This window comes from Arvicola amphibius, chromosome 12, assembly GCF_903992535.2.
Source record: "Arvicola amphibius chromosome 12, mArvAmp1.2, whole genome shotgun sequence".
Classification (NCBI taxonomy): Eukaryota; Metazoa; Chordata; class Mammalia; order Rodentia; family Cricetidae; genus Arvicola; species Arvicola amphibius.
In genome coordinates, this window is record NC_052058.2 from 20,038,080 (window position 1) to 20,052,240 (window position 14,161).

The 14,161-nt window shown below is 43.0% G+C and overlaps 1 protein-coding gene across 1 annotated transcript; it reads right to left on the bottom strand.

Annotated features, from left to right (window-relative positions):
- Window positions 1–12,477: 12,477 nt before the first annotated feature.
- Window positions 12,478–13,455, bottom strand: LOC119828060 (olfactory receptor 6Y1). The gene has a single exon (XM_038350089.1). It carries the CDS (start codon window positions 13,453–13,455, stop codon window positions 12,478–12,480), a length of 978 nt encoding a protein of 325 aa, XP_038206017.1.
- Between the last annotated feature and the right edge of the window lie 706 nt (window positions 13,456–14,161).

Here is a 14,161-nt window from a genome sequence, read left to right on the forward strand (position 1 = left end):
GTGTTCAACATACTGAGGCAAAGAAACATGTTTCTTCAAACCTCTCCAGGAATATTAACGGCAACATAAGTCACAGAAATCTCCACGGAAGGAAAACCAAGCAGAACAGTCTTTCTTGATGCTGATTGACACTACCAGGAAGACTATTGCATCAGAATACCAATGGCTTTAGCTATTTTTCAGCCTTTTTTCTCGCCCACCTAGCCAGACTTGATATGAACGCAGTGAGCACCCTCTAGTGGTGGCTGCAAGCAAATGTCTTTATTTGCTTGCTTCCTTTTTATTTCCCCTCTATCTCTCTCTCTCTTTTTTTTTTTTGTGAACTTTTTTAAAAATTGAAAATAGACTTGTCTCTCACACAGTAAATCCCGACCAATTCCCCTCCCTCCACCCCTCCCAGGTCCCCCACTTACCCTCTCCCCCAGATCCCTCCCACCCATTTCCTCTTCAGAAAAGAGCAGGCCTCCAAGAGATGACAGCCAGACAAAACAAATTTTTTTTTCTGGGACTCGCTAGGCCTCCACAAGTACTGAGGGCTCTGAACCTTGCTGAGTCATGTGATATATATATATATATATATATTTCACATCTGTTGTTCCCATAGTGGCTGACTCAGCACGCAGCAGTTCGCCTTTCTCACTGGGTTATCTATAGTCAGGCTTCTCAGTACAGCCATCAGTGCCCACAGACCAAGGGACATGAGTTATTGCTCTGCTCTCAACTTGGCCAAGTGGTAGCTCTTTCCTTTTGCCTCTCTCCGGCTACATAGGAACAGTGTTTATTTGTGTGGCTGTAGCGGCCTGACCCTATTCAGTGCCCTTACTGTGCTATCAGCGTTCCGGGACACAAAATGGATAGTGTCCTTTTCGGCACTCTGTCTCGTGTAGCTATTGGTTTAATTACTGGGAGAGATTTCATGGCTTCCAGCCCAGCACTCACGGTGACCATAACAAGGCAAGGAGACAGCACACTGCATTGCTGTATATGTGGATAGCACTTTTGTGGTTCGATTCTGTGACGCTACAGAGCAAGGCTTCATCAAAAGCCTCTAAATCCACCCTTTTATCAGATAAGCAGTTTTTGTTGTTGTTGAATGGGATCAGTGATAGAGCCCATCTGTCTCTGCCTTTTATAGATGATTAGCAGTTGCTGTTCATGTACTGTATATGGAACTTGTATCCCTATCCGTGTTCAGGACTAAAACCTTATTAGAACTGCTAGCGCTTCCTGTCACAGCCTGCATACCGAGCCCCGCCCCCCAGCATTTAAAAACTCCCAGCGCAAAGGGAACTGAAGTCCTAGGGCACACAGCTGCAGAGCTAGCCCTAGGAAGTTGGCTCAAACATCTCAAGTCTTTTCTTTTTTCCATTCTAAGTGGTACCCTACGTTAAAAATCAAGCTATAGAAAGGACGGGCATGATGTAGGTGTGTCTTCTATCTCTCTGATGTGCTCGCCTCCTCACTACACAGGCAGCTTGAGCAAAGTGGGGAAGGATATGAAAACACTGCAGAACTCCCCAACCATCCAGAGACCTTTTGCATTAACAAGCAAAGGCTGCTGTAGATTTCAGAAAACAGCAGGTGGCGCTCATCAGCTGACTGCTAGAATCCCTGGGCATGAACTAGGACCGGCTGGAGAGCAGCAGCCTTCCTCTGAGGTGGGTGGTGGCCCGAAGGCACTGGAGTTTGAATAGGAAGGGAAGAATAACTTAGATGGCCCCAAGGAGGGAAAGAGGGGGTGGCTGCAGGGAGCCCGATTCATTGTGGGGTGGGTTCGGCAACACGTGCTGGATGGGGGCAAATCCAGAGAACAGTGACTAAGGCTAAAGGCAGAGAAAGTCTCAGAGAATACGCATGGTTCCATTCATTAAAAGAAAGCTGAAGAGGATTAGAATAGGAAAAAGAGAGAGAAACCATCCACCGCTGAGATGTAACCCCATCAGCGGTCCACCGTGCCCACTGATGCCTTAGAGGCTTCTATCCTTCTCCTCCCACCCCCTGCTTGTTTTGCTCTTGTTTTTGTGAAGTGAAGATGGTGGTGACCATTGCCTGCCTGCTAGAAACAGAATCCGGAACTTTCTCTTGGGTGTTGGGCTTTCTCTTGGGTTTTGTTCAAAGTCTAGCTTTTTAAAACATTTTTTTTTGGCCTGAAACCATCACTCATTCTGGCACTGCAGCGGCGTGCTACTGTGTCCCTACCCCTGGGATGGACAGTCTGAGGTAGGCTACAAACCTCCTAGACACATGTTCAGGGTGTGAGGCCGCATGAAAGAGCAAGACAGTGCACAGAAAAACAGATATGGCTGACCTTCCCTTGGCAGAAGTGGGAAGCAGAACTGCCAGGCCCAGGGACAGTTGTGGAGGGAGAACTGGAGAACTGCTGGTTCATTCGTAAGTCAGAAGGTCGTTTTCCGTTCATAAACACAAGTTCTAGCTATGAGGCTCACAGATGTTCTAGAGCAGACCAGATGTTGATTGCATTGTATTCTTGTTTGCTTTCCTTCACTGTGATAAACACTATGACCAAAAGCAGCTTTGTGGAGGAAGGGTTCATTTGGCTTACAGGTTGTAGTTCATCATGGCGGCAGGGCTGGGGGGAGTGAAGGCAGGCACCGAGACAGAGAGCAGGGAGGCACACTGCTTACTAGATTCACGTTAAACTAGTAACTACAGTTATCTCATCCTTGGGAGGCTGAGGACCCCATAGTTGTTTTGTCCCAAGGATGGGAGTGCCAGTTCTTGGGTTATTCTTACTGTGCTTGTCCTATAGTGGAGAGGATGACAAACTCATAGTGGCTCAGCCCTCATGTCAGATGTTATGCAGTCTCAGCCCAGTACCCCAAACCAGGAAAGTTCCTGGAAAAGTGCTGGTCATTGGTGGAAAACAGAAGCCTGGTGATACTGGCTCTGGTATCATCTAAGGAATCATCATTAGCATCAACCGTTTAAATGAGGTTAGAGGAAAGGCCAAACAAGCAAAACATCAGTGATCTTCCTTTGACCAGGCCCCTTGCAATCTGGGCTGCCACAGGAAGGTGTCACCCACACCAGGGGTTGGTCTTCCTACATCAATGAAGGTAAATCATGACAATTCTTCAGGTAGGTGCCACTCAGGTGATTCTGATTTGTGGTGAATTGACATATCAAAAATCAATCACCACAAATTGCATGTGCTTTCTATGGTGAAATGAGACAGATCGTTGGTACGGTCCATCTTGACTCAGGTCCCCTACCCCTCTTCAGGGCCCATTCTGTATTGTCAGCTGGGGGGCAAACCTCATGCACTATACACCATCTTTATATTCCTTCAGACTCTCCCAAAAGAAGTCATTGTCGTACTCAAGAATACTATAGATATTGTCAAATGCAGGGGTTAGAATGAAAATTGGTCTGAAGAAAGAGAAAGAGGACTGGGGAGAAAGAGGAACTGATGCTGTTGGTAGGAGGAACATGACAAATTGATGGTGTTGGGAGGAGGACCACGATGAACTGACGGTGTTGGGAGGAGGACCACGATGAACTGACGGTGTTGGGAGGAGGACCACGATGAACTGACGGGGTTGGGAGGAGGACCACGATGAACTGACGGGGTTGGGAGGAGGACCACGATGAACTGATGGTGTTGGGAGGAGGACCACGATGAACTGATGGGGTTGGGAGGAGGACCACGATGAACTGACGGGGTTGGGAGGAGGACCACGATGAACTGACGGGGTTGGGAGGAGGACCACGATGAACTGACGGTGTTGGGAGGAGGACCACGATGAACTGACGGGGTTGGGAGGAGGACCACGATGAACTGATGGTGTTGGGAGGAGGACCACGATGAACTGATGGGGTTGGGAGGAGGACCACGATGAACTGATGGTGTTGGGAGGAGGACCACGATGAACTGACGGTGTTGGGAGGAGGACCACGATGAACTGATGGTGTTGGGAGGAGGACCATGATGAACTGACGGGGTTGGGAGGAAGACCACGATGAACTGATGGGGTTGGGAGGAGGACCACGATGAAATGACAGTTTTATGAGTAGAACCACAATGAGCGACCTGTTAGCGGTTTCTTGGAGTGCTGTGTTATGGGAAATATTGGGAAGGAAGGGGATTGCATAAACAGTCCAGTTCAAGCATTACATTGATTTGTTTCTGAGAAGCCTGTGGAGAGCTTCCGAGGCATTCTGCAGTCAGTGATGCTAAAATGCGTGGTGCACTGAATGACTCGATTATGCTGCATATTTTCGCATACACATCGCGTTCATGTGCTTTCTCCACCAGTAACCCATTTTTGAAGAAATGAGTTAATAACTATTTCAAATTCAAAGCTTAGTAGTTTCAGAAATGTAACACTAGGTGGCACTCGCTTACCTTAAGAACTGAGTAGTTAGACTGTGCATGCATTTAGTTTTCCTTTTTGAAAACTGGGTGAGAAAAGTTGTTAAACCCATGAGTTTTCAGAAATTATGCACATATAAGAGTTACTACAGGTGTCCAGTAAGCACTTCAAAGGAACCTCAGCAGCAGCTTGATTTGGAACAGTTGAGAAAAGGGGCGGACAAGAGAGCACCATTAGAAGAGTGCCTACAACTTCCGCATGGAAGAGTTACAGACGAGAGATTCAGTACGGAAACCGTGCCAGTTCAGTGTTAAGTCTTGCCATGCTTGCACGAGGACCTTAGTTCAGATTCCCCAGAACACACATGAAGCCTAATGTGGTAGCAAAAATACGTAATTCCAGAATTCCTATACCTAGCCGGGAGGCAGAGTCTGGAGACTCCCTGGATGTCCATTCAGGAACCTTCACTGCTGCTCATCGTCTCAAACAAAACAGAAGGTGAGGAATAACACCCTAGGTTGTGCTTTGTTTTCCAACATGTGTGTGATGTATGTGTACTGTGGACCCCCTCTCTCTGTCTCTCTCTCTCTCTCTCATTCTCTCTCTCTCTCTCTCTCTCTCTCACACACACACACACACACACACACACACACACCTTCATAGATTCCAGAAGTTTCCACTGCACTAGGTTTCCTCATCACTAACAGGGACACTTTTTTTTTATTTTAAACAGAGTAAATAACTAGATTTCCACTAGATTCTTTCTTTATTATTTGTTACTTTATTTCAGGTAGCATACGAAGAATTAGATTTCATTATGTCATACATGCATATCATTTTAGTCTGTTCTTTTCCACATTCTTTTATTAAACATTTATTTTTATTTTGTGTGTACCAAGTGTATGCCTGAAGCCCACAGAGGACAGAAGATGGTGTCAGATTCCTGGGACTGGAAGGAGAGACTGCATTAAAGCCATCATGTGGGTGCTGGGAACCAAACCCCAGTTTTCTGCAAGAGCAACCAGTGTTCTTAATCACATATCTCTCTTCACATGCCCTGTGATTTGTTTTTGCTTGCTCTACCCACTGATTTTGCTGGTCCCACACACTCTTTCCTGCTGATCAGCTGCTTTCTTCCTAGTCTCTTTCTCTGCATACATGTCATGTATGTTCCATCAGTCTTTCTTGTCTTCTCCCTTAAGAGTTCTCCCTCCACTATAGTCCCCTGTCTACTTCCGTGTCCTATACATGTACACATACACACACAAACTTATGAATATATGCATTTATACACGTTTAAATTTAGCCTCTGAATACGAGAGAAAAATACTTTTATCCTTTGGGGTCTGGTGTACCCTGGTAAACATTTATTCTTCTGTTCCATTCATTTTCCTGAAAATGTCACCATTTCAGTCTTTGTAACAGTGAAATTCTACTGTATATAAATGAGTCACTAAGTTGCAAAAGCAGTTTGAGGAAGAAAGGATGTGTTTTGCTCATGCTTTGCATGCACAGTGCACTGTGACAGATAAGGTTTGGCAGTGGCAGCACAGAATGGCCTTTGTTACTTTGTACCTGTAGTCAGGAAGCAGAGAGAGATGAATGCTGGTGTCTGGTTCTCTCTCCCTCTTTATCCCTTTTCATTCACTTTAGGATGCCAGACCACAGGATGGTGCTGGACACTTCCAAGGTGTGTCTCCTCCTTTGGTTAAGCCTCTTTGAAAGTCTTTTCACAGAGGTCATGCCCAGAGGTGGTTCCAAACCTAGACAAGCTGGTTATGAAGAATACTCATCACAGCATATTTTCTTTTTTTTTCTTTTTTTTTTTTGGTTTTACGAGACAGGGTTTCCCTGTAGTTTCTAGAGCCTGTCCTGGAACTAGCTCTTGTAGACCAAGTGGCCTTGAACTCAGAGATCCGCCTGCCTCTGCCTCCCGAGTGCTGGGATTAAAGGCGTGCGCCACCACCGCCCGGCTTCATTTTCTTTATCCATTTTCTGCAAATGGACCCTCCTAGGCAGGTGTCAAATCTAGGTGTTCAATAGTGCAGCAATTAACATGGATGCGCAAGTACTCTATGCTGACACCTGTGATTTTACATTCCTTCAGGTATGCATCCAGACACGGTAGAGGTGAATCATATGGTAGTACCAACACCAGTGTATAACTGTTTCTTTCCAGTTTTCTTGCCAGAATTTGTCTCTTTTTCCTTGATGACAATCCTTTTCAACAGAGTGAAATGGGATCTCAGAGCAATCTTTTTGTGTTTACTAGATGCTCCAATAGTTTAAAATATTTATTGTATTGCCTATTTTCCCTTTTCCCCTTAAGAACTGTCTATTAAATTCAACAGTCCATCTTTAAAAAAGATTTGTCTGTTTTTATTTTATGTGTGTATTTGCCTGCATGTATGTCTGTGTAACATGCACATGCCTAGTGCCCACGGAAACAAGAGAGTGTGTTGGATCCCCTAGAATTGGAGTTACAGACAGCCGTGAGCTGCCCTGTGGGTGCTCACTCCTGGTTTTCTTCGATAATAATAAGTGTTCTTCTTTTTTTTTTTGAAAACAAAACAACAAAAAACACAGGGTTTTATTTCCATCCCATTGGGCAGGGCTCGGCAGGGCAGGGAGCAGGCTCTCATGGAAGGAAGAGGCCTCTACTCGCCGGCGATGAGCCGGTTCCGTAACACCACGATGACTTGAGTCCCCGTGCAGGAACATCTTGGAGATGTAGCGGTCCTTGTTGACAGGCTTGGACTTATACTTGCCCTATGTATGTATACACACACATAGATATCTGTATTAACAATTAGTGAACAAAGAGGCCATGAATTTGAAGCGAGTAGTGGGGGATATATTGAGGGTTTAGAGTGAAGAAAGGGAAGGGAGAAATGTAATAAAATTATACTTTCAAAAACAAAAAATTCAAAAGCATACTTATTATAGCATTATTGTATTAAGTTGAGATAGTTTAAATACTCAGGAAGTAAATGAATGAAACCATAAAATATAGTATGAAATCACTTTCCAATGGGGGTGAAGTTACAGTAGACTGGCGACCTCCCAATTATAGGAAAGCTATAATGCTTAGTTTTTCCTTAGATAAACTCTGTGCTAAGGCCTGCTGCACTGCTGGGCCACAAAGCTTCCTGGCACAGTGGCGTTCTCTGCTTACCAACAAAAAACAACCATTATTTTACGACATCTGTTCCCAGTGCACGAGAGCTAAGATACTGGGTCCTCAAATCTATTTGGATCTTGCTAATGGATTGAATATAGACATTCACATTCTTTCAAGCATTTCAGAAAACTTTTCCTGAAAAGAGAGCAGTGGTAAATATTTTATGTATCCCATGAGGTCTCTGCTTTCATCTGAAGTCTTTGATTGATCATCGATTAATGGTCATGGCTGCAGTTCAGTGAAACTTTGTTCCCAGAAATTAGAGGTACATACAGGTCAAGGACAGACTCACTGTAGAAGGCAGATTATACCGGTCATATTCCTACATTGTATGATAGTCAGAATTCTGAGCGACCTGGCAAGGCACAGTCTACCCCTACGGCACAGAAGGTGGTCGCCTAGCCTTTTAATAGTGAGACAACCTGGTGCCATCCTAAGCAAATGGTCAGGATATGCTAATGTCGTTCTGCTCCTCCTGTTGTAATTTAGGAGGTCCCCAGGGGAAGAGGTGTTTTTCAGTCTACTTGACAGAGCAGGCACAGGTGTGATGTGTGGATGTGACCAAAGTCATTCTCCCTGCTACCTAGAAAACAGAATGCTAATGAACTTCCCCCTCAGTTTACATTTTGATATAAAAGCTGTTTGGAGAGTAAATGGGGTGATTTTCAGGATGTGAATTCAGGATTTCATGAAGGATCCCTGAAAACTCCCTCCTGATATAGTTATGTGAGTTGTGTTTTCATTCCCACACCTCCACTCTGGTAGGAGAAATGTTTTTTGTCCGGGCTGGTCTTCGACAACTCACTGCCTACCAGACTCTGGTCTGAAAACCAGTAATGCAGGGAAAAAGATCCAATGTTCTTCTTCTAACTGAAATACTGTCTGATATGATGAATGTTTTAAACTGACCCAAAACAGTAGGAACCAAAAACATAAAAAATTGGGTTATAATTACTACTTTTTATTGAAAATAATTTTTCTATACAAGATATTCTGATCATGCTTTCCCTTCTCCCAACTTGTCCCATATCCTTCACAACTCCTCCCCCAGCCAACCCTACACCATTTTTCTCTCTCATAATTATCTTAAAAATCAGAGACCCACTATGCAGGTAGCCCTAACTGGTTTGGAACTCACAGAGATCTCCTTACTTCTGCCTTCTAAGTGCTGAAATTAAAGGCATGCACCATCATATCCAGGCATAAGAGTGTTCTCATATAAACTTAACAATATCTACGTATCATATAGCAATATAATCACAGTGAGATACTGGATGAATATGTGGTCCATTCTTGATCAAAATGCTATGTATTCCATGACAACTATGTAGGTTGAAAACAAAATGTTATTTCATAGCTATGTTGATTAGCTTTAAAACTATTAATAGGCCTAATTAAATATCTTATAGAATAGTTTAATGTAGCCTCAGTTCTGAAAAGGAGCTGGTTTTACATGGGGGAGATGAAGTCTAAAACGAAAAAAAAGAATTTTTTTTTGTTTCAAAGTACTATGTATGGAAGAACTGTTTTGTTCTTTGATAAATTTAGCTGCCATTTATTCAATTAAAATTCGAGAAATTCATGAAGGAGAAAAGGCTTTGTGTATTTAATAGACTTCTTTTTTTCCAAGAGCCCCTTTGAAGGCTCCATTCTTAATTAAGCTTTTAGACTTTTGTTCCCAATGGTATTGGTCTAAAAACTTAATGAAATGTATCTCTAGGTTCCATAGGAATGAAACAACACTAGAACAAACTCCCCTGAGAATTAGATGCCAGAATATTACAAGTCAGGGTCCTAGAAAGTCACCTTTGCACACACAAGGGAGCAGAAAAGGCACAGCGGACAATGGGTTCCGAGGTATTCAGAGCAGAGTTTAAAACATGTGAAACATATTTGTATGCATGCATACTTTAGAAAGTAATTAAGTATTGGAATGTCTAAACTATACATGCATGTATATTATTTTGGGAGTGAATGTGGTATTTTTGTCATAAAATAATGTTCTTTCCAAGAATCAATTAAAATTTTGTTATGTGTGTGGGTATTTTGCCTGCATATATGTTTGCCCACCATGAGTGTGCTTGGTATCCACGGAGGCCAGAAAAGGGCATCAGATCCCCTGGGAATGGAGTTACAGACAGTTATGAGTCACACTGTGGATACTGGGAATCAAACCTAGGTCTTCTGGAAGTACACAGTGCTCCTAACCGCTGAGCCATCTCTTTTTCTAGTCCCATAAGGTAATGTTCTTAATTCAAGTACATGGATTTTTTCTGTAGAAAATAGTAACATTCATACTGGATTATCTGAAAAGGCTTTCTGTGCTGGGAATATGGCTCAAGGAGTTAAGAGTTCATTGTGCAAGATTGGGAACTGTATTTCAGACCCCAGAGCCCACAGGAAGCCAGGTAGATATGGATGCCTACCTGGTATCTCAGAGTGTGGGAGGTGGCTGGGGTCAGTAAGAAACCCTGACTCAGACCATAAGGTGGAGAGTAACTGAGGAAGACACCTGCTGTTGTCAGTCTCAGGCATCCACATGCACCCTCCCTACACACGCCTCACATACACACACACCACACACGGCACACACATACACACCTCACCACACACATATATACCACACTACATACACACACCACACACGGCACACACATACACACACACACACACACACACCCAACCCCACACACATACACACCTAACCACATACACACACCACACCCACACACCCCACCCCACATAATACCACCTCAGTACCCACAATAACTCCCCACACTTCACACACATACTCACACCACACACACACACACACCACAACACGGCGCGCGCACCACACACACCACACAGACCCATACCACAGACACAGATAACACATAACCAACACGCGCACACAACACACACAACACACACCCACATAAATACACCCCTGATACACACATAAACCCCCCACAGCTGCACACACATACCCCACACCACACACACACACCACACCACACACACATACCCCATACCACACCACACAATACCCCACACCACACATACATACACACACCACATCACACACTCACATATACACACAACATACACACATACCACACAACACAGACACACGTACTACACACACATCTCTCTCTCACACATACAGCACACTACATTTACATATACACACATCACACACCACACATGCCACATGTATACTTCATGTGTATTATTATACAGTATACAGCACTTAACAGTAGTGCTGTTTACAGGTCATAGTTGTAAAAGGTGAAGTCATGTACGCAGAGCCTGCAGACATTGCACCGTAGACATTGTCTCCTGTTTGAGAAGAGTGATATCGTGCTCCGAACATTTTAATATAGAGCGCTTTTGAGAATAATGACATTCTACAATACGTACTTAGTGATAATTTATTGATAAGTACTTTGTTTCTGGTAAAATGCTTCTGGGTATTTCTCCTTCTGTCAATTTATTTGTTTCAAATATTTATGAAGAAGAAACAAAAGTTTCTTAACAGAAATCTCAGCATTTCTAAAAAGATCTCTATAAATTTCCCCTTACTTGGTGTCAGTGTTTTGAGCTCCCACCTCTTTGGTGGTTTATCTCTTTTCAGTACAGAATTAGCCGCTTTGTGGAAAAGCACTTTGTAGTTAGAGGGTCCAGGAAGACCCCTACAGCTCGCTTATATTTTCACCCTGTTTCAGGACTGCGAAGAGTCCACTAATATATGTAGAAGTCTAGCTTGATCATTTATTAAGAGATGTCGTTTGTACTAGAAAAAGCATCCATGTTGGAAAACCAGCTATTCATAAGACATTTTCAGGAAAAACAATTAAAATTCTTAAGAAGTTTCATCTGTTCATATTATGTGTGCACTTTTATTGTTTGCTAACTCTGAGCTATGATGATGGAAATCCAAATTTGCACTTGCTCATTACATAAATCCAAATCCCAAAGAAAGCCATATTCTAAGGTATCAAGGACTAGGACTTCAGTATATCTTCTTTTGTAGGGTACTATTAAATCCATAACTGCTATCTAAATAATTTTTATTTATTATATTTACATTCTTCATTTATTTTTTCACTAAAGACTCAGTCTTTAAATTTACTTGAAAGGTCTGGGCCAGATTGGCTCAGTGGGTAACATACTTGTGCCAGCATGGGGGCTGGAGTTCAGATCTCCCAGCACTCATGTAAAAAGCCAGCTGTAGGGGCAAGTGGCAGGTTGTCTCTAATCCCGGCTCTGCAGGGGCGGGCGGTGGTAGGAGGATCAGGTAGATAGTGATAGTGGAAGATATTTGATGCTGACTTCTGGTCTCCATGGATGAATGTTCTTGTGCATACATCACCACACACAAGCACACATGATCATACCATAGTACACAAACACACACAATCATACCACAGCAACAAGCACACATGGTCATGCCACCGCACAAAGCACACATGATCATAACACCACACACAAGCACACATGATCATATCACCCCCACACAATTTATTTGAAAGGATTTTAATAACTTATTGTATACAAAGTAAATATGTTCTGTCTTGTTATGTTGAATTTTGTCTATAATTTAAAAAAAGTCTTACAGTAGTACTATGTAGTTGATGAATAAATATAAATCAGACTGAGAAAAATGGATGGTGGTCATCTACTTGTTTATGCCAGAAAGAATTCCCTAAGTTTTAATTTCTAAAATTTTATTTTTATATTATATGTATGGCTGATTTGTTTTATGTGTATTTTATTTTATGTGTATGTCTGTGGATCACAAACAAGCCAGTAGAGGCCAGAAGAGGACATTGCACTCCTGGAACTGGAGTAAGTAGAAGTAGCAGGTGGTTGTGAGCTTCCATGTGGGTGTTGGGAGGTCAACTCAGGTCCTCTGAAAGAGCAACTAGTGCTCTTAACTGCTGAGCCATCTTCCCAGTGTAATTGTGTAAGTTTTCTTTTTTAACTACTGAAACCCCCATCTTCCCCGGGTCCACTTCTAATGCAAAGTATAGTCTTTTTTAGGGCCATTTTTACATCACGGTTCCTCAAACAGTATATGATGGGATTGAGAAGGGGAACAATGACGGTATAGAGGACAGACACTACTTTGTTTGAATTGTAGGCATACATGAGCTTTGGACGGGCGTATGTAAAAAGGGTTGTGGAGTAAAAGAGAGTTACAACTGTCAGGTGAGAGGCACAGGTGGAGAAAGCCTTTTGACGCCCCTGAGCTGATGGGATCTTGAGGATGGCGATGAGGATGGTGACATAGGATGTTACTACCACACAAAGAGGCACAGCAATGACCATGAGGGCCAAGAAGAAGTCTACTAGTTCAGCCTGGGAGGAATCCTCACAGGAGACATTGAGGAGTGGAGAGATATCACAGAAGTAGTGATTGATACGTGGCGTGCCACAGTAGCGCAACCGAGCTATGAACACCATCTTAATCATGGCAGTCATGAGCCCACAGAACCAGCAACCCCCAGTCAAGATTCCACAAAGCTGGTTGGTCATAATGACAGGGTAGCGTAGTGGATTGCAAATGGCTACATAGCGATCAAAGGCCATGACAGCGAGGAGTATGTACTCGGTGCAGACGAAGGTTACAAAGAAATAAAGTTGTGTCATGCAACCATTGAAGGAGATGCTCTTGTCCTTGCTGAGGAAGTTGACCAGCATCTTGGGACTGATGACAGTGACATACCACATCTCCAGGAAAGAGAGGTGACTTAGAAAGAAGTACATTGGCTTGTGCAGTTGCCCATCACTGCGGATGGCCAGGATGATGAGAAGGTTCTCTACCAGGGTCAGCAGGTAGGTTACCAGGAAGACAGAGAAGAGCAGTAACTGGAAGGCAGGTCGGGTTAGAAATCCAAGAAGAATGAAATGTGTTGTCGCAGTAAGATTGTCTGTATCCGGAACCTTGATGATCATGGCTTGCTGTGGGCATAGGCAAAGTCAGTTCCTTTTGTGTCCCAAGTAACACCCTGAAATCGATTATACTGATGCCCTGCCTCTAGCAATTCATCATAGTGAAAGGTTTCCTGCTTTCATGTCTTTATTTCTTCTTGAATCATGAACTAAAACTATAACTGTTGAATAGCAATTCACTTTGAGGGAGTTTGTATTTTAAGCTTTAAAAAATTAGTCCAAAAGGCATACTTGCCTAAGACCACACAGCAATGAAATCAGACCTCCCATGTCCAAGCTCTGTGCCTTTTCAATACATCACCATTGGGCATATGGAAGTCTCTTGAGACCACTCATTCACTATGGGCAAAGTTTCCCCATCTATAACATGGAAAAAGAAGGCAGAAGACTCAATTACTTATTCTCTAGGTATAAATGTATGATGCCAGACAAATTTTGTGACCCCACTTATCTTTAAAATAAAGACAATTGTATTTGTTTAATCCAAAATATTGCAAAGCTTTAATAGAGCAATAATTGAGCAATTCTCAGCTTAATAGCAAATAGAGGTGATAGGAACATTCACTATCTTCTCAAAGGCTAAAGGTGAATGAATATTTTGAGGGCCATTTCCTTCAACTGAATCCACTGTATAGCCATCTTGATGGGTAATTTGGCAAAAATATGTTTAAATTTCACCCTTGTCTTTGTCTAGCTAAATATTAGTTAA